The 19,752-nt window shown below is 36.8% G+C and overlaps 2 protein-coding genes and 1 long non-coding RNA gene across 6 annotated transcripts in view; 2 read left to right on the top strand and 1 right to left on the bottom strand.

Moving 5' to 3' along the window:
* The window catches only part of LOC137410470 (uncharacterized), a 32,563-nt gene extending 23,768 nt beyond the window's left edge, over positions 1–8,795 (bottom strand). Inside the window, exons 1-2 of the long non-coding RNA XR_010981212.1 lie at positions 8,710–8,795; positions 4,185–4,220 (exon numbers count right to left, since the gene is read on the bottom strand). This is a non-coding gene — a long non-coding RNA (uncharacterized lncRNA). The remainder of the gene's footprint in view (positions 1–4,184; positions 4,221–8,709) is intronic.
* LOC137410469 (transmembrane protein 208-like) lies at positions 5,337–10,556 on the top strand. Of its 2 annotated transcripts, none has more exons than XM_068095886.1 (5): positions 5,337–5,463; positions 5,862–5,921; positions 6,737–6,873; positions 8,683–8,767; positions 10,239–10,556. In XM_068095886.1, the coding sequence occupies exons 1-5, from the start codon at positions 5,350–5,352 to the stop codon at positions 10,377–10,379; spliced, it is 537 nt and encodes a 178-aa protein (XP_067951987.1). In that variant the 5' UTR covers positions 5,337–5,349; the 3' UTR covers positions 10,380–10,556. The 2 variants fall into 2 exon arrangements, with proteins under 2 accessions (XP_067951987.1, XP_067951986.1); XM_068095885.1 differs by lacking the exon at positions 5,337–5,463 and adding an exon at positions 5,497–5,710.
* A 2,360-nt stretch (positions 10,557–12,916) lies between these two features.
* Positions 12,917–19,752, top strand: part of LOC137396752 (paramyosin-like) — a 32,847-nt gene continuing 26,011 nt past the window's right edge. For 2 of the 3 annotated variants that reach the window (XM_068083068.1, XM_068083064.1), the window contains exons 1-2: positions 12,917–13,160; positions 19,382–19,491. In XM_068083068.1, coding sequence (XP_067939169.1) covers positions 19,382–19,491 — 110 coding nt within the window. In that variant the 5' untranslated portion in view covers positions 12,917–13,160. Of the gene's footprint in view, positions 13,161–19,223; positions 19,352–19,381; positions 19,492–19,752 lie in introns of those variants that run through there. The other variant, XM_068083075.1, reaches the window with a different exon arrangement.

Raw genomic sequence — 19,752 nt, 5'->3', positions numbered from 1 at the left:
TTACTCAAGACAATTCCACTCAAAGATCAACCATATATAAAATGAAGAACAGATCTTGAGCACCTAAACATCTTCTCACAGGCTCATTTAGACATTTATAAAAGATAACAGCTTCAATGACTATTTTTTTCTGTTATGACTGCTGAGGCTCTCTCTCCTCCAATTGTTGAGCCTCTTTCTCTTTGGGCTGTGATGGCTCTCTTTTCAGTCTTTTGAAATTTGTAGAAGATTGAGCAAAAAAATATGAACAATTGTTCGCAAAAAGGTGTGCTTTTTCTTGGCTATTTTTAACCCTTTGTTATTATTGTTTTAGAATTTTGCTAGCTGTGTTTTTAATGTTGAACTTGTAGAAATAAAATACCATTTACTGAGGAAGATTGATATTAGGTACTGCCTAGCACTTAACTAGTGCTAGGCAGTACCTAACCAGTATTTGTCAAATTAGTTCGCACAACCTAAGCAAAAGCACATGAAATAAACATGGTCAAAAACTGAATAAGATGACAAACCAGAATTAATACTGAACACTGATGTTTGTGTGGATGCAGACTAATTATGTATGACATGATTTTTCACAAACAAAACATAACAGTACACTTGTATAAATTTACAATTCATATTTTAACAAAACATGGCTGTGCTAATAACAATTCAATTGCAGCAGTATTGAATTGAATGGGCTGCTTGAAGATAGTCCTTCGTTTTTCTTCCTCACGGTGCACACAAAAGAATTAAGACATTAAGGCTATGCCTCTGGGCTATTCGTTTCTAAGCAATTAATGGATTAGTAGATAGTCCGCTCTATAGGTTACGCCCCCATAAAGTCCAAATGGCCTTTCGTTGACACGACTTCAAACTATAGCCTTTGCTACTACATCGAAAAACTATAAAGATTATTCCTTCTCAATCGATTCGCCAAAATCAGGATACTCAGTCGCATAAAAGCAACGATTCAATCGATCTTACGTTCGTGATTAAATTTGGAAAGCTTTTTTCATCAAACTCGTTTTTGTTTTGCTTTGTAGTGAGTGCGTTTTAAGACTATATTGGGGTTTTGGCTTGTGGCTATTGCTGCAGAGTAGTTTCGCTTGTTTTTACTTGTCCGTGTATTTGTCAATGGACTGTGGTTTCTTCAGGGATAGATAGTGATGATCGCGTCGCGTGGTTATCTTTGTAATTTTTGCATAAAATTTAGGGTGTTTTGCTACAGCATAAGGAAAGCAAGCACCAGCTTAATGAATTATTACTTGAAAACTTACTACGTAATAGATAAGTAATAAAATGCTATGAAACATACAAATAGATCGTTACAACATTATTTGAACAGGGGTGCGTCTTTATGTGGGACCACACAGGGCAGAAACCAAAGTGTATTAATTAGTAACTGAAATGAACATACAGACGTCTGTGGTTGGCTATTATGAGAAGTCATGCGTTTGAGTATCAAACATCAATATCTCATTTGCTTAAGAGAGTTTTTAGGTTTATTGTCAGTCATTGGTTGTTTAGTGCATGCAATGATATAAAACCCCCCACCTGTGGGGGATTTATATCATTGCATCATTACACCAATGATATAATACCCCCACCTGTGGAGGGTTTTAATCATTGGTGCATGATGTGATGTTTGAATTTAGTTGGTAGTTTTATGGATATCTTAAAATGTTTTCTTGGAGTTGACACTTCAGCAGGATCATTGTCAGCATTGACGTTAACAGGTCTGAGGGTAGTGCTTGTATATCTCAGACTGGATACTTCTGCAATATTGTTGTCATCACTTACGTAATCACATCTCATGGTTGTATTAGTATTTCTCTCATTGACTTCAGGATGGTTCAGATACATCACCAGGTATCTCATTTGGTTGGGTCTCTGTATCAGCTAATTGGACTCAATTTTTCCGGATTATGTTTCCAGTTTCTTTGTTCAAAACTGCATTTGATCAATCATGGAGTACTTCTGCCAACTTCTCTTTATTCCATTTTTGACTAGCATTCTGGATCAGCACTACTGAACCTTTAGCCAACGGGGTCAAATCTTTTGGTCTCTCGTAGCTTTTTTTGATAGACCTGTGGGATATTATGTAAATATCCAAGGCTTTCCTGTGATTAGCTGGTAATGCAGGGGCTGGCATTATGGAGAGCCAGGGCTTTTGAAAAGCTAGCTTTTTACAGGAAAACCGGGGACTATCTAACAGGTCTCACCATATAAACGTGTTTAGTCCATTTATGTGAGAAGACCTGTTAGGGAGAGAAGCTCATTGAGGAGAGCCAGTGAGCTGAGCTACTGAGTTGCCATGCCTTTGTCGACAGAAAATCTGCGTGTGGTGGTCTGGGTGCAAGAGACCATTGTATAACAATTAGGCTGCTGATTTGGCTTGCGTACAGGCTGGCAGTAGTGACTGCCGTGAGATTGGCAACAGCATTTTGCTGTGGGTGTGTATCGCCGTAGCGGGGAATGCTGGTGGCAAAGAGAGGTTGGTGTGCCATCGTTGCAGCTTGGTGCTGTGTAACAACAATTTTGTTATTCAGTGTACAAGACATATTCTCCATTTTCTCTTGCAAGACTGGTTACTGTAAGCTTCCATTTTTCCAGTTCTTGTTAAGAAAATTATCCTGATGGCTTTTCTAAAAATTCCACCTGCTTCACTAGATGACCAGGCTAGAAATGGATCATTCGCTCTTTTCATTATTCTTGTGAGTATCTTGACCATAGACCTATTAATTATACTATAGTATAGTTAATAGGTCTATGATCTTGACTGTCACCTTTGCTTTGCTGTTGGACTGCTGATGCCTAGGAGAGCTACTACTGTGTATGAAATACCGGTCCTGTCTGAAGATTGAAAACTCTGTGGATGAAAACTGTAGTATGTTGTCAAAAGTGTACAATTTCTGGCATACCATACCAAACATCATGCAGAACTTTGACCTTCTGGCTGAGGTATCTTTTAAGTATCTTTTATCACTCATTGAGAAACAGCTGATGTAGCTTGTTTTTTGATGTGAGCGAATTCTTTTTGACTTTTGCCTATGGTTTTGTGAAGAATGTCATGGCCATATTTGCCAAGTAGTTGAGGAAAAAAGCGTGAGATTGACGTTAAATGTAGTAGTTGAATCGGAAGCCTAGATTTATTTGTGAACTTTTTTATCTTCATTGGTACCTACATAGGAAGCCCTTCCACCATTTTATTCAATGTTCAGATACTCTACTATCAATGTGAGGTCATGGTCCTTTGTCAACGATATGTCACAGCTCCATGTATAATCTTTGTTTATTGATGAAAAACTGCAAAGCAAATCGTTAGACATCAATGTTGCTAAATCTAAATAGCCCAGGTTTTATGGCAAACGTATGGTTTAATAGCGGTCTGTTTCATTGTTGCTAACTCTGTATGATGATGAGGGCTCACAACTAGTAAACAAAGGGAAAACGACAAGTAAAAGAATTAAACCACTACTTTTATTGAAAAGCTGGAGGAAAATGGGAGATTTTGTGCAAAAGGGAGACTGACTTAAAAAATTGGAGGGTCTCGGCCAAACCGGGAGATTTGGAAAGTATGGTCATGACTTTGCATTGTCTCTCTCTGTTGCATTGAAGCATCCATGCAACTAATGACACAACATTCTACATATTCTTTGAAGTCAGTTGACATCGGAGGCCAAAAAGGACTTGCTCTTGCTCTGCTCAATGTTGCAGCCGCTCCTTAATGTGCACTTTCTTCAAGATTGCTGGTCGGTAACTGATTAGTATCACCAATTAGCTGCCTTTGTAAATAAGCTTGTCCAGCACTGCCATTCGATCTCGCACAGTCGGAGTTGCAAGTATCCACATGGCTAGCAGGCTGTAAGCTTGTGCAGCAATTTTGGTGTTAGCTGTGAGCTACAATCTGTAGATAAAATTCTACTGGAAAGTAATGATCAACTTTAAAAACAGTCTGCACTTGACACAACTACAGAGTGATTTTTTGTGGCACCCGTCAACTCTTCATTTGTCACTACAACGTAAGAATCGTTTTTAAATAAGTTAAATTGGGATGTGAAGACAACACATGATGAAGCTCTCTCAGAGCGTGAAGAATAGAAGATAGGGAGTTAATTGTAAATGTAGATGGCAGTGCAAGAGCTACTTCTATTTGCTGAACTACTCAGGAAACCAGTATGCGTATTACTGGGTGAACTTACCTATAATTCTTTCGGTGAATATCGTTGTCTTTAGACCTGCCAAATTTTAAGAAATAATCATGTATGTGTTCAAACCAAGCATCTAGCATATCATAAAATAATATAAAACAATTTTTGCTGTGAAGGCTAGTTACTTGCAATATTTTGATCATCTCAGTTCTACTGACTGATTAGCAAATAAGCCTTGTTATTACAAAGAATGGCGCAGTAACAATATGCACCCTATCACGATTCTGATTATCTTCAAGTCACACCTAACTTTGTTTGTTTAAATCAACATTTGTATACCCACTAATGTATATTAGTTTGGTGTAAATGGACATTCATAAATTTCTCTTTCACATTATTGAAGTTGAAGAAAGGTAATGTAATATAATCATAATTTTAACAACATTTTTTCACAAATAATGTGAGCTTGGTCATGTACATGTAAAATGTTAACTATTTAATTAGACTTCAATAATATTTATTTATAAATGCTACATAAAAAAGATTAGCATATTTTCTGCTGTTCTCTTTGTTATATCAACCATCACAAGCTCTGCGAATCCAGTAAAACTTTCTGTTCAACCATCCTTACACACCTTTCAAAAATCAGAGGTCAGTTTAAACCTCACATACGACGATGGTACATTCTGGGATTTTTCTCTTCTACTAAGCTGTCTTACGGTGCAACAAAAGTTCTTACAAGAATTGACTGTATTTCGATTAATTCATTCTGAAGATCAAAATCTACAATAGATTTTTTAGGCAAGTATTTATAACATTAAACTGTAAAAAACTAAATTTTAAAAGCTAAATTAGCTGATAGAAACCAAACTCTAATAAATATAAATAATAATAATATAAATAAAGAGAAATGAGCGATAGAAACAGTTTTTTTGTTTTTCCATTTTTACATTAAAGACAGTTAACATGAGGTGTAGTTTTAGCCATACAGGAGACATGATGCTTAGGTGGAGGTAGTCATAGAGATACTCAAAACTGTTTTGTTTTTATATTCGATATTTTTTGCAGTTCATCTCTAATTATTATTTCTAACCTTTCTATTTGCACTCATTGCAGGAACTCTTCTATCTATTAATTCTATCTATTGCAGGAACTCTCTTCTATCTATTAAACTGATTTCACTATTTTGCGTTGTTAGAGCAAGAAAGACAATAATATGACACATGTTACTACTAAACCTGGAAAACAGGCGACGCGGGGTGAGAAAACAATAATTAAAGAAAACGAAGACACAGTCCTGTTCTATAGAAATGTCACTATACTCGTGCTGGTAAGTGTTTAATAAACATAACTAAAATGATCCTTATTTTTAGCTGAAGGGTCTGTATGACAGCTCTATACACTACCATTGTTGAGTCTGAATGTGGAAAAACTCTGTGCCAATTGTACCAATTATGGGTATGTCATTGCTTTCATATCAAGTCCAAGATAAACAACAACATCACGGTAGCACCTGTCAAGAGTATCAGTCAATATGCTCTTGTGTCGGCTCCACAAACTGGTGCTCCATGTCACAGGTGCTATTACTAACCAGTTGCATTCTTATAGCAGATGGTTGATCACGCATGTGCTAATATGCATTGCTGTAATATAGCTGCTTAAGTCATTCTGAAAGCCTGCTGATTGATCTTATCGCTTTCTTATGTTCTGATTCTCATTCTTTTGCAGGCTATTCCTGTTATATCACAGCTGGCAATTTACTACCCAAAATTATCTACAACATTCTACGTAAGTGTTGTTGCTAGCTCAACTTTTTGCTTTTGGTTAAGTTGGCAAGTTTGTGTGTAGAGCAATGCATGGTTCTAACTGTTACTAGTTTTATATGCAACGCTAAGATTCTAGATTTCACATGGTTTCCGAGGTGTTTTCTACCGCTGTGAATTGATAGGACGACTCCTGCAGCTCATGTGCTACCAAAAACATTTTATTAGTTACTAGCCTCAGGCCTTGTTAAAGTCTGGCTATATTTTTTAGTAAGTGTTGCCACTTTTTATAACAATGTTCGGTTATGATATTTTAACTAACATTTAGATATTTTGCAATAATGTATTTTTCTAGGTTCAAAATTTTTATAGATTTTTTTTAAGTATTTAAGTATTTTTGTTTCATCAAAGGAAGAATTTTTACTTCTATTCAGAGTAGGTTTTTGAGCTACTTAGCGATGCATCAAAAGCCTAAAGGCAGCCATTCACCTAACCTGAGGCTGGCTGTGAGGCTGGATGTGAGGCTTGTACTTTCCTGTTGTTTCATGTGAAACTAATGTGTACGTGAAATGGGAAACAAATTGAGCATCTTTTCGCGAAGCGAGTTCTGTCGTGTCTTGTCGTTTTTTTTTCCGAACTTTTCTTTGCTCAACTTTTGGGTCAAGTAGGTGATTTTCGTGCTTATAATGAATTTTATAGTAAGCCTATTAACTTGAATGCACAAATATTACATATAATATAAGGCATTATAAGCAATCAAGTTGCAGCTATATCTCTCAGTAAATAAGTAGGCTTCTATAAAAAACATTTCTTTTCAATCATCAGTTTTACCTTCTTTAGACGATGCACTCAGTGAGTGCTGTCATTTTCTGGTGCACGTATCAATTCATGAAAATGATGGCGCGTGTCAAGCACAGCCTACAAGGAGAGGTGCTTGATTGCGGTACAGACCTAAATATGAAGAATGGACTCGCTGAGTGAGTATACAAGTGCCTGTAATCTAAGAACTAGCAGATCCCTGTCTCACTACTCACTAATTAGGAAAATCTTACAGAGCCACTCTTAAATTTTAAATAAGTCAGGTGAATGCCCTTCAGCTATTCTTATAAATCATTTTTGTAATCTTATCGCAATCACCTTGCGCTATTATATATCATATTTCTTTTGGCTACCATAAATCTAGTCTTTAAATTGCTATTACTCATGGAAGATTGCGTGTGGTCATCGAAAAACTGACTTATAGACGCAAGAGCGACGACCTGTACCACTTTTTTCTAATATGTAAAATACACTAGTAGTAACAATAGTAAATACTCAGCATACAGTGAACCAGTCGTTAAACTCATCCGAGCAAGTCTCTAAAAGCAGCGTTACTATTTAAATTGCGCTCATAACAAATTATGATGCGCATCTTCATGCTCATCTTCTATTACAGCACAGCAGTTTGTTGGGACCAAGTTTACCTGTTTTACACACTTTTATAGGGTTATAAACTACCACATGCTTATTTTATAAGATACCTATATTTGCGTAAAATGTACAGATGTGTATCAAATATTCATATTTCCTAGTAATGGATTATTTTCTCTGTGTCTAATCTTCATACTTTTGTGGTTTATTTTTGTCTCTCTATAGAGAAGGGTGTACACTCCTAGTTATTGCTGTCTCCTTTAATGAGAAAGGGTGTACACTCCCAATTATTTCTGTCTCCCCTATTGAGAAGGGTGTCCACTCCTAGTTGTTTCTGTCTCTCCTATTGAGAAGGGTGTATACTCCTAGTTGTTTCTGTCTCTCCTATTGAGAAGGGTGTACACTCCTAGTTATTTTTGTTTTTCTATCAAAAAGGGTGCCCACTCCTAGTTATTTCTGTCACCCCTGTTGAGAAGGGTGTCCACTCCTGAATATTTTTGTCACCCCTGTTGAGAAGGATGTCCAATCCTAGTAATTTTTGTCTCTCCTATTGAGAAGGGTGTCCACTCCTAGTTATTTTTGTCTCCCCTATTGAGAAGGGTATCCACTCCTAGTTATTTCTGTTCCCCTTATTGAGAAGGGTCTACACTCCTAGTTATTTTTGTTTCTCGAGAAGGGTGTCCACTCCTAGTTATTGCTGTCTTTCTTAATGAGGGTAGACATTTCTAGTTTTTTGCATTCATTAGACTGAGATAACAATTTATAGCCCCGTAACAAGATTTTTACTACAATTCTTTTATTGTCGGTCAATATAGGAAGTAGATTTACTTGACTATCTCTGGAGTATTAAATGAATGTGTAATAGGAGAACTATCTAACCTGTAAGAAGTAATAACCTAATAACCTTTAGATTAATTTCAAAACTGCATTAGTATTCAGGTCAGTAGTTCCAGCAAAAGGTCACACTAATTTTTATAATTGAAAAGTTAAAATGTTTTTTTGATTATTTTAAATTCGCTAACAATAAAAAGTTCTACTCAGTTTATTGGCGTAATAGATTAATATTTTTAGGTTTACTGAAAAACTGAGATGCTGTAATTTCGTGAGTATTGTCATCTTGACAATACTCAATTGGTAATGATACCGACAGTCAGAGGAAACCTGAGTTATCTATGAGTAAATAATATTGGAAGGATAACAAGGCACACACTATTTTTTCAGAAATACCAGTCATCCTTTTTGTCAAATTGGATAAATAAAGTCTAACTGAATAAAAATATAATTTAAGATTAAATTTTTATAAGTTGCAACACCTCATCATTAAATACTACATTACTATAAACCTAATATCGCTCTACTGCTGCTGTTTGTTGCAGGCACTGCAAAGACATAATCATACTTACAAGCATAGCTATAATCTTATCAGTAGCATCTGAATGGTGCTGGCTATTATTGCTGCTGGTGAGTATCCATTGCTGCTCTCGTATCCACGTCTAACTTATAAGGCACTTCACAACCTCTTTGCTCAATAATATGTTTGCAAATTTAGGTAGCAGTTTGGTCACATGGATCTGGAACAAACTGCAAATAGTTTTTATTATTGTCTTAGAAATTAAGACTTGTTATTTTATCAATCCAACATAATTTGCGATGCATACTCTCATAAAAGCGACTTCTAAAAGAATCGCCCAAAATGAGGAATTTTGTCAAAACTTACATAAACAACCACAAATGCGCATTATTTGAACTAATAACAACAGAGTATTGATATGCAATTCATAGTTAAATATTTGTCTTTAAATCATGGTTAAATCTCTGTGAATTTTACCACTGCTAATGTACAGAAGCAGCAGATAAGTCTTCACGTGACCAGCAGGAACCGATCAATCACAGCGAGTTATGGTCAGCTGATTGAGAAAACCAAATAGTCATGCCCATAGTGACCACAATGTATGCGATCGGATTCGATAAGTTTTATTTTAATCAAGGCAGAGTTACTATTAACATTAACAGTGAGTTGTATTGAGTGGTAATTATGTTTGTTTAGTACGGTCTCATTATTTAAGTCTGCGTGTGATTGAATGGTAACAGGGATGATATTGCACATGCGAGAGGTTGTTTTATTTCATTTATATGAGATTAGATTTATGAGCTTGTAAGTGTTAAAATCTCTTTTGTTTGGTAAGTTATTTTATATTTTAAACTAGGATATATGAGTGTATATGGTAGTTTATTGATCACTCCGGCTTATTTAAGGTGAGTCGTCTTTGAGTTTGTTTGCTGCAAGTCTTTTACGCTATCCACTTACATGTACTAAAATACAGAAATCACTAAATCTGCATCTATATCGTCAATTTTCTGTTTTTTGCTTTCTTGGTGAAATTAATGATAGCGAATAGTATGCATTTAAGCCATCCAATGAAAATTATGAAAAGAGCAGATGGCTCTTTATATGCCGAGTTGTATTTCATCCCTATTAAAATTATTTGAACCAGTCTTACCAGTTTAGTTCAAACAAACAGTGAACAGTTCATGAGTTTCTTTGGTAAATCCTGTGTGTAGTCTCTTTCAGTGAGCCTAATTACATCAGCTTTTATTATCTTATAATGGGCCTGTTCATGGCAGCTTGTAGTAAGCCCATTTACAACAGCTTGTAGTCTCTCTTAGTGAGCCCAATTACAACAGCTTTTAGTATCCTATAGTGAGGCCATTTATGCCAGCTTGTAACGAGTCCATTTACAACAGCTTGTAGATTTTTATATTGCATGCACCTACAACAGTTTGTAGTCTCTTACAGGAAGCCCCTCTGCTGCAACTTATGTTTGCCCTTAGTTTGAGGCTGTACCTTATAAATCTCTTGTAGCAATTTCTCATTGGTATTTATTTCTTGATCTGTCTGATGAATTGTGCTCAGATGTAAAGTTTTTGATAGGCCCCTCTAAGAGCTCTATACCTATTCTGGATCCACATAGCCAGCCCATGGTTCTTTGCTCCTGCTCCAGAAGTTGAAGAGATCAGTGAAAAGAAACAGAGGCGAATGGAGCGCAAACAAACCAAATTTAAACGAGCATGACTGTACACACATTCAGGGGAATTATTAAGGAATAAGAGTTCCGCTGGACAGTTGTTTAGCTTTACTTTTTATCATATTTTCTATGTAAGATTCCATGCATCATTGTAGTTGATTACGCCTTATCGCTTGATATCGTGTCTCTCTCTGTCTCACCTAATGTCTGATCATTCAAATATATCCGGCACACTAATGTCATTGGTGGTTCGAGACGCTTTCGTTTTGGTTTTAAATGGGCTCCTGGTTTTCCTTTGAGGTTATGCGACTGTTCAGTTATGGTTAACTGTTTTGAAGAAAAGCAACACTACATGTAAATCCTACTCAAATCATGTCGTTTAGAAAGAAGCCAGCTACAAGATGATGTGCATTGTGATTTTTGACAATATCAACCAGTAAAGAGCTATTTCAGCATTCATTTCTCAACCTTGCCCGTAGTTAAAACTTCTTTAAATAATGCTCCCTTGGACCGCTTTATTTCACATAAAATCTTTCATGAAAAAAGTTTTGGAAAGTTATTTAGTATGGTAAAAACTATTCTAATATAACAAAGTGACATGCACTAAACTATATCCTGCTTTCATAGTGAAGTTTTTTTGTTTTGTGCATATTTCTTTACACTGTAGTCGTTTACTGCCTACATGCAAGGATAGCTACGGTATGATCATAACATTGTTTTGGAAGGTGAACATACCATCTACGGGCTAGCCTAGTCCCGCACTCAAGGATTTCTGCCATACCCACCAACCCCCACACACACAAAACACAAGCAACTTGTGTTTTGTGGGGGTTGGTGGGTGTGGTGGAAATCCTTGAGTGCAGGACTAAGCTAGCTCGTGATACCATCATTAGATTTTTTACTGGTAGAAAGCAAAATTTGTGGATGAACAAGTCGGAACAATGTCTGGCTCCCACCAATGATATACAGCCCATCATGTGGGGGCTGTATATCTTTACTCCCACCAACATGGAAGCAACATCGTAACTGGTATACAAGGTTTGTTAGCCAATTGAAACAAACACAACAATGACTTTGGTTGAAGTTAACTTCAAATGACAAACAACCAGACCTGCCAACCCTAGAGTGGGGAAAGGAGTGAGAGTCTATTTTGGGGGCAATGAAAACGCGAGGGTTTGACAAGTGGGGTAAATTTTCATAGCTATAAAACACCACAGCGAAAGATAATATAACATATAGAAACAATAATATACAGCCCCCACAGGGGGCTGTATATTATTGATGGAAACCACATGTCGTGGAGGCATACCTGCCAACTCTCACGCATTGGACGTGAGCATACCTGCCAACTCTCACGCAATCACCCCAAAGAAAAAATGAAAATGCGTGAGCAATGCATGAGATTTTTGGCCCAATTTCCACACTTTTATATATACCATCAGTAATAAATCGATTGTCCCAAAACCAAATCTCACGCATTGCATCACTCTTGGGTTGGCAGACCTGGGCGTGAAACTCACGCAATCAGACCTGCCAACCCAAGAGTGGGGCAATGCGTGAGATTTGGTTTTGGGGCAATTGATGTATCAATGATAGTATATATAAAATTGGGGCAAAAATCTCACGCATTTTCATTTTTTCTTTGGGGCGATTGCGTGAGTCTCACACCCAATGCGTGAGAGTTGGCAGGTATGCACGCAATCACCTCAAAAGAAAAAATGAAAATGCGTGAGGTTTTTGCCCCAATTTCCACCATTTTATGGCCATTTTATATATACTATCATTGATACATCAATTGCCCCAAAACCAAACCTCACGCATTGCCCCACTCTTGGGTTGGCAGGTCTGCGTGGAGGTTATTGATAGATGAGAATGCCACAAATATGTTTATATATAGTTGTTTATTAGTAGTAACTATATGATTACTACTTGAAGATTGGGGCAAAAAACAGGTTTGCTTGGGTAAAAGGGGCAATCGCGTGACACGGGCGTGAGATGCGTGAGGCAAATGCGTCAGTCTCACGCCCAAAGCGTGAGCGTTGGCAAGTATGCAAACAACTCCAACTCGTCTTGTTCAGTGTCGTATAGGGACACTGGTCCCTATACGACACTGGTCTTGTTGGTCTGCCGCTTGCTGTGCAAACATCGACTTGTAAATACATATACACACTGTTTAATCATGTGTACCAAATGGAATAGCCTGAGTTTACAAGCTAAGTATGCTTAAATGAAATTGTTGCGATCGCTGTAATTCTAATTAAACCAAACGAGCAACAAGTTAGTTTATAACATTACCTAAATTTAAATGCAATTTATTTAAGAATAAGTTGCTGTGTAAGTGTTGCATAAATTTGAAGACAAACGACAGCTAAAATACGTTTGCTACCATAAAATAAGCCAATTTTAGGCTGGTGTCACTAAACCAATTGTCGCTACTTTTAAATGTTTAGCCGCTGATTTAGTAATAGCGCGTATTCAGGATTGTTCGGGCTAGATATATGGTCTCGGTGTCTATAGCGTCGAGATTGCTGGTTAATGACTTTTATATTCTACACTTCTACGTGCTCGGCAATGGTTTTAGCTACATTGGGAGCTTCCGAGTCAAGTTGATAACCTATTGTGGATATTTAAGGCAATATTTTATATAAGCGTGTTGGAAGCTTAATCGACATTACACTCGTTTAAGTAAATCTAAGACGTTGGTGTGTTAATTAACTATCGGATGCTAGCTTAAGTATTTAATGTATGGTTGCTAAGGGCTGATTAAGAAACGTGAATTACTATACTACGCCTTTCCAATATGTTCATCACGCCTAGCAGCAACAAAGGTGAGCAGCTGAGCATGAAATTCGACGTATTTGCATACTTTCTTTATTTATATACACATATATTTCTAGATATTACGAATTATATTTTTTGCTATTTTGAAAAATTTGGCTGCAGCTTCACTGCCATATAGCAATGGCCTTTAGTTAAGATGCATGTAGCCATACGCAGAATAAGCATATTGTTGAACTTACATGTATGATGTAAAACAGATGGCAGTGCAACATCAATGCTCCTGTTTTCTATCTATTACTAGGGGGTAGCCATTCGTCTTAACCATTTGAGACAGTGAATTTTAACGCAATTATGTGTATAACGTTGCAAGCAGTATAGCCACTGCAACGTTATTTTAGTTTATTAACTAGCAGCAACTAAGTAATAAAGTTACCATATGGCTGCTAACTCTCAATCCCGATTGCTCTCAGAGACTCACTTGAAATTTTAAACATAGGTATCTGTAAACAAAGAGATAATATGATGACATAGCACACCATGCCATCCAGCAGAATAATCTAGCATGAGTTACTGTTTCTATCTAAACTATAATATGGTTAGTTTTTGATAAATAAAGGTTTTCATTATCAATTTATGGAAACTTGGTTTTGATAATTTTTGCTTTACTTTTATGGTTTTGTGCACAGGTATCCTTTAGTGGGATATTGCCGAAGCCGGGCCGTAGGCTACACACACAACAACAAAGGTCAACGTAGTTATGAGCAAAAACAAAAGTATCCACCAAAATATCTCACCAATCCGATGAGCAGCACACACAAAAACTAAACTAATCGACAGCACCACCCATCATGTCAACATATTCCAAGTTTCAAGTCACGTCTTGTACGACTCACCTTATGGTCTCTCAAAACTTGTCTCTAAGTCCCTATTAGTTTGAGACTGTCCGATTGCTGTTTTCTAAATGGTCGCTGCTAGCCTAACCTAGCGTCCTGCTGCAACACATCGGTAACTATCGGTGAAACGTTTGGGAGCACTCAGGGATGCCCAATAGTTACTGAGTCGTTGAAACAGAACGCTAGGCTAAGTAGCAGTGACCATTTAGAAAATAGCAATTACACAGTCTCCAATTAATAGGGACTTGAGAGACAAGTTTTGAGAAACCATAAGGTGAGTCGTACAAGACATGACTTGAAACTTGGAATATTTTGACATGATGGGTAGTGCTGTCGATTGGTTTAGTTTTTGTGTGTGCTGCTCATCGGATTGGTGAGATTTTTAGATAGATACTTTTGTTTTTGCTCATAACTACGAAGACCTTTGTTTGTGTGTGTGTCTGTAGCCTACGGCCCGGCTTCGGCAATATCTCACTTAAGGACACCTATAGTTTTGTGCAAATGTGATTTAGTATCAACACAAGGCTATTACTCCAGCTTTAATTTGAAAGTCATCTAAAGAATTCTATGAAAGTGTTTAGTTTCTTGAAAATGAGAGCAGAACGGATTATTTGCTCACCACAATTTATTCGGTTTTGTTTATTGCCATCTGAGATGCTTGGAAATCAGTGTTCACGTGTAGAGAGTATAGATTTATCCTTTAATATAAAAATAAACTTTGATCTGTAGTTTTCTAGCTACATTTCTTATCGTCATACGAGTCATTCTGCTATAATTATAAACAAAGTTTGATGCGCAACATAGAACTGTTTTCTATCAGTCTGCAAGTTTATGAACAACACTCTAAAGGTGATAAAACTGAGCATCTTAGAATATTCAGTTTTATCTTTCATTTTTTATATCTATCTCCCACACTCTCTCACACCTGTGATTATCCGCATCTAATTTTTCCTTGCAAGGAATGAAGACAATGTAGGACTGTAGCCTTACTTATTTTACATGATCTCCATTATGAATTAAACTCTCAGGTAATACGCAAAAATAAACTCCAACAGGCAATAGCTTCTATCTGGTTGTTTTCAGAATTGATTTTATATGTTGTTGTATAAAAGATACTAACCAGTTCAAGAAAATTGCCTTGAAGCACATAAATTACATAATTTTTTTATTATATATTTCAATACATCAAAGTCTTGGCTTTCGAATGAGCCTATATTCAATACACAAAGAATAATAGAACTATAAAAAACGGGGTGTCAAAAGTACGTCCTGCAAAAAAAAACACTTGGTTCAGGTACTCGAAATGTGGCGTTATCATTCTCATTTAGCCTTAGGTCGTCGATCCCTTTTGCTGCCATTGAGGCTGCGTTTTTCTGTGACATTCGGTGCTGTTAAACCCGGAGAGCGCTAATAATAAACTAGGATTCTAGATAATCAACAATGCCCGCGATCGTGCTAACGCCCGACCAACACAAACACATGTTCTGGGTTAATTTATTATGCTTCAATAAATGTACTGTCATTGATAAAGGTAATGAGATCACATCGATTAAATTATGACCTGCGGTTGCGTGGCCCTAGGACTAAACGTCAATCGCACTTTCGCGAGATCAGCAATGCTTGAAATTAATTAGTCTCAGTCGTCACCCTCAACATCACATTAAAAATAAAGAGCTAGTGCATAATATCATCGGGAAAATATAGTATGGTTCTTGGAGTCTGAGGTACTTATCATAGAAATAATATGTACATGGAGAACTAATGACACTGATTCCTTTGTTATCTTCATTCGTTCTCTGGAGTTGTCCTACCTTCGCCTGCCACTAGTGTCATTATCGTCACTTTCGTAGTTGATAAATAAGCGGTAAGAGCACACAACAACGAATGTGAGAATTGTGACGTCACAATTTTCGAGACTGCCAGTAAACCTTTTCGCGGTAGAGCTCTGGGGAAATCCTATAAACGCCAACCAATGTCTGTCTCACCATGGCAAACAATAGCTCATTCGAAAGCCAGGACTCTGATTTATTGAAATATACAATAAAAAAATTATGTAATTTATGTGCTTTAAACACTGCTTCAACCACTATATTGAAAGGCTATCAATCCACCGTGATATGTGAGCACTCATAGGTTATTGTCAGTCTTCAATATTTTGTGCTAACTTCAATAAACCAGGAGTTGTTTTTTCATCATTTGCAAAGATAAATTTATAGCGTCGAAAAGAAAGTTTTCTGTTCTATAATGATGATTTCAGTTAGGTTCTAGTAAGATGCTTGAATAGAAAGTATTTTTTATGGACTATCGGTGAGGTTCTTGTCAAATAGCGTTTTATTCAATTTCTAGAACTTACCATTATTTTGAACGTTTAAAGCAACATAGTAATATTACTTTGAATTTTCAAAGCAAACATGTTTCAGCAATGATTAAACATGTTTAAGTATTGTATCAGAAGTTATTAACAATTCATAAATCTGACACATGAAATTTCAAATAATCTGTGTTTTATGTAAGCCACATCAGCTTTCGGATGGATGTGGCTGAAGTGAAATCCAGACCAGTATAAACCTGAACCCAATTCTACATTGTGAGACGACCTTAAACCAATCATATCAAGACCGATATATATGATGTTTATAGGGTGAAACAGTAGAAACTATCATTGTGAATAAAACTTAAGTAATGATAAGCTCCCATTTATTACACTTGCATGGGAATTAGAGATGCTTCACTCGCATGTACATGTATTTAATCCAGTCGTTGCTTGTACATTGTGGAAGGTATTTTGGATTTATGTCCTCTTGTTCTGTGTATCCTCAAGCAATTGGCTACGCAGCATATACCGTACGTATTTAGATCTCTATATATAATAATTAGGAGTCCTTAGCAGCCTTAGATTGTGAATGTCTGCGATAGAGTGTGGGATTGGGCTCTCTAAGTAAACCAGTTTTGGGTAGTCTATAATACTCGGGCTCCTAAATGCGCAACTGTAGCTAAAGGTGGCTGTTTTATGCTACCTGCATCTCTCACAACTCAGCAAGGTTATTTAATGGTACTCATAGAATAGAGAACATATCAGCTAGTAAGTGCTAGCATGTAGCTAGTAAGTGCTAGTGGTAGCATCTGCAACATGCTGTAATTATATGTGCAAGACAGAGTATTAGTGTGAGCTTTTCACATCTGTGATATAATATATACAGCAACTAGTATCTCAATGTACACATACATTTATATCAGATTAAATGGGTGGACTAAATCACCTATGCTCAAGTTTGTTTATATATTTATAATACTTTTAGTATGTATAATTATATATAATATATAACTTTCAATGGAATAAAGGTTATGATTGACCATTTGCTGGTTGATCTAAAAGAGGTGTTATTATCAACTATTAACGATCATATCAACATCATATAGACATTAGACCTCATCAACTCACCAATGGGAGTTGTCACACCTCATTCAGTTGAAGGTTGACTTGCAACAAAATTCACATTACAATTATTTGGTATTAAAATATTCACCATGTCTTACTCTGCTGTGTTGTAAGTGCAAAATATGTGGAAATGTGAGTACAAGCTCTTAAAAGTTCAAAAACTAACAGTTAATCGTAGCCATCACAAAAACGTCGTAGATTAGAATCCCTTTCCAAAACAGCTCAAATGGGATGTAGTTGAACACGATGGCTTCTGTTTACACTTTCATGCAACATTCGTTGAAGTATTTTCACAAATATACTACACGCATTCAATAAAACCATGTCTATTGCCCTTACGCGACCATTTCATTATCATTGTAATGCTGTCACTTTGAGTACTGATATCTCAAAACCTAAAGTAAAAATTTGTTTAATTTTTCAACTTTAACTCGAAGGAGTGCATATTCTCTAATAAACATGAGGAGCCTGTTAGTGACCTGTGATAGTCGAAAAATGCTGCAGAAATTGTTCGCGCCATTTGGCAGGAAGTATAGGTCACACGATCAGATTACGACTAGATGATTTGACCAAGTCGAAACAAAACTGTGAAGTAGGGAGCATATATATTTGATTCGGGCTTGTCAGTAGAACCCGAAGTTTGTCATAAACTAGTGCTACGAAACATTTTATATTGAGCCTTTTATTGGCCTTTAATTACGAGTGATCAAAAACAATAACCACAATGTTTGAGTATATCATTGAAATAAAGAGATTTCAATCAATCGGGTTTTGTGATGGCTGCAATTAACTGTTCGTTTTTGAGCTTTTAAGAGCTTGTAATCACATTTCCACATATTTTGCACCTACAACATAGCAGAGTAAAACATGGTGAATCTTTTGATACCAAATAACTGTAATGTGAATTTTGTTGCAAGTCAACTTTCAAGGAAGTAGTACAGTTACTGTAAGAATCTTGCAATTAAAACAATTTGGTAACTGTAGAGTTGTTTCTAACACTAACTCAAGGACTTGCATCACTGATGGACTTTTGGGCTGAACTTGCCATCTTCTACTTTCTTGTTTGTAGCAACTACTAATTATCCTACACTGTGTTCAAGCTGCTGTCTTGCTGTTGTGCTAGTGTATAATATTGCTGTGGTAACAAATGTAATGCTGTAATGCAGGGTACAATGTTGTAGTGCTAGCATATAATATTGTTGTGGTAACACATGTAAAGCTGTAATGCAGGGTACAATGTTGTAATGCTAGCATATACAATATTGTTGTGGTAACACATGTAAAACTGTAATGCAGGGTACAATGTTGTAGTGTTAGTGTATAATATTGTTGTGGTAACACATGTAAAGCTGTAATCCAGGGTAGAACATTGTCAGGCCATTGTAGTAACTTTTACTGGTAGTGTAGAATGGTTATATACAGTGCTAGTGTGGGATATTTTAGCGCTATTGTCCAGTATAACGATCTGCTTATTTTAATTAACCCCATCTGCGGATATAATGTGTATTGATTACACAGCTATTATGTATCTATATATGCAGCGCGACAAGGGCTACTCTCTCCGCGAATAAAGGCACGCTGCTATATTGGCTGGCAGCATCGCTCCTACTATAAACATTGACTCTCATCTATATTTGACCTTAATCGCTGACTCATAGGAATAAGCCAATGACATGCGAGTTGAGGTCTGATGCATTTCCATAGGGAGTGCCTTGCCATTATTTAGCGAGTTATGATATCGCTTCTAGCGTATTTATAGCCTTTGAGACTCTGGTCGCTGGTCAGTAGTTGGTTGTGTTCGCAACTCTCACCATCTATGCACTTTTAAATTATGCATGGTTCATGGTGCTGCCTACCAGATGGAAAAAAAGCGAAGACTCTTCCTGGGAGCTCTGCACCGATTCAGGTAACCAAGCTTTGTGTCTTCTTTTTTTAGATGTCTGATGCGGCAGCGGGCTCGGCAGCAGCCAGCCTAAAGCTGAAGGGCAATGTCAAAGAGCCCGCAGCAGAAGGAGAAAGAGACCTTATTAGCTGTGTGAAGGAGAGGTAAAGACGAGCTTTAATATAGCTGCGAGAAGCTATATAGCAATATGTCTTGCTGCATGGGGTATTTGTGTGTGTTTGTGAGGGGTTTGGCAGAACGGTAATATCCGTGGTTGACACACCTGCCTTTTGAACCATTTAACAAGTTTTTATGTCAATTGTTTGTTATAACAACTTATAGTTCCAACACACTGTCATTCAACGATACACCAGGCCAACTTGCACAGTCGTCTCTCCTTAGGGGTTTGCGTTTCGAAATAGAAA

Source organism: Watersipora subatra, chromosome 1 (assembly GCF_963576615.1).
Source record: "Watersipora subatra chromosome 1, tzWatSuba1.1, whole genome shotgun sequence".
Lineage (NCBI taxonomy): Eukaryota > Metazoa > Bryozoa > Gymnolaemata > Cheilostomatida > Watersiporidae > Watersipora > Watersipora subatra.
This window is presented reverse-complemented; position numbering and strand designations above follow the sequence as displayed.

Excerpts from the sequence above, each read along its gene's own strand:
- LOC137410469 (XM_068095885.1), top strand. The coding sequence starts at position 5,555 with ATGTGGAAAAACTCTGTGCCAATTGTACCAATTATGGGTATGTCATTG. Across the intron at positions 5,922-6,736 it reads AATTATCTACAACATTCTAC|ACGATGCACTCAGTGAGTGC; the intron begins GTAAGTGTTGTT and ends TACCTTCTTTAG. Across the intron at positions 8,768-10,238 it reads GCTGGCTATTATTGCTGCTG|GCCCCTCTAAGAGCTCTATA; the intron begins GTGAGTATCCAT and ends AGTTTTTGATAG.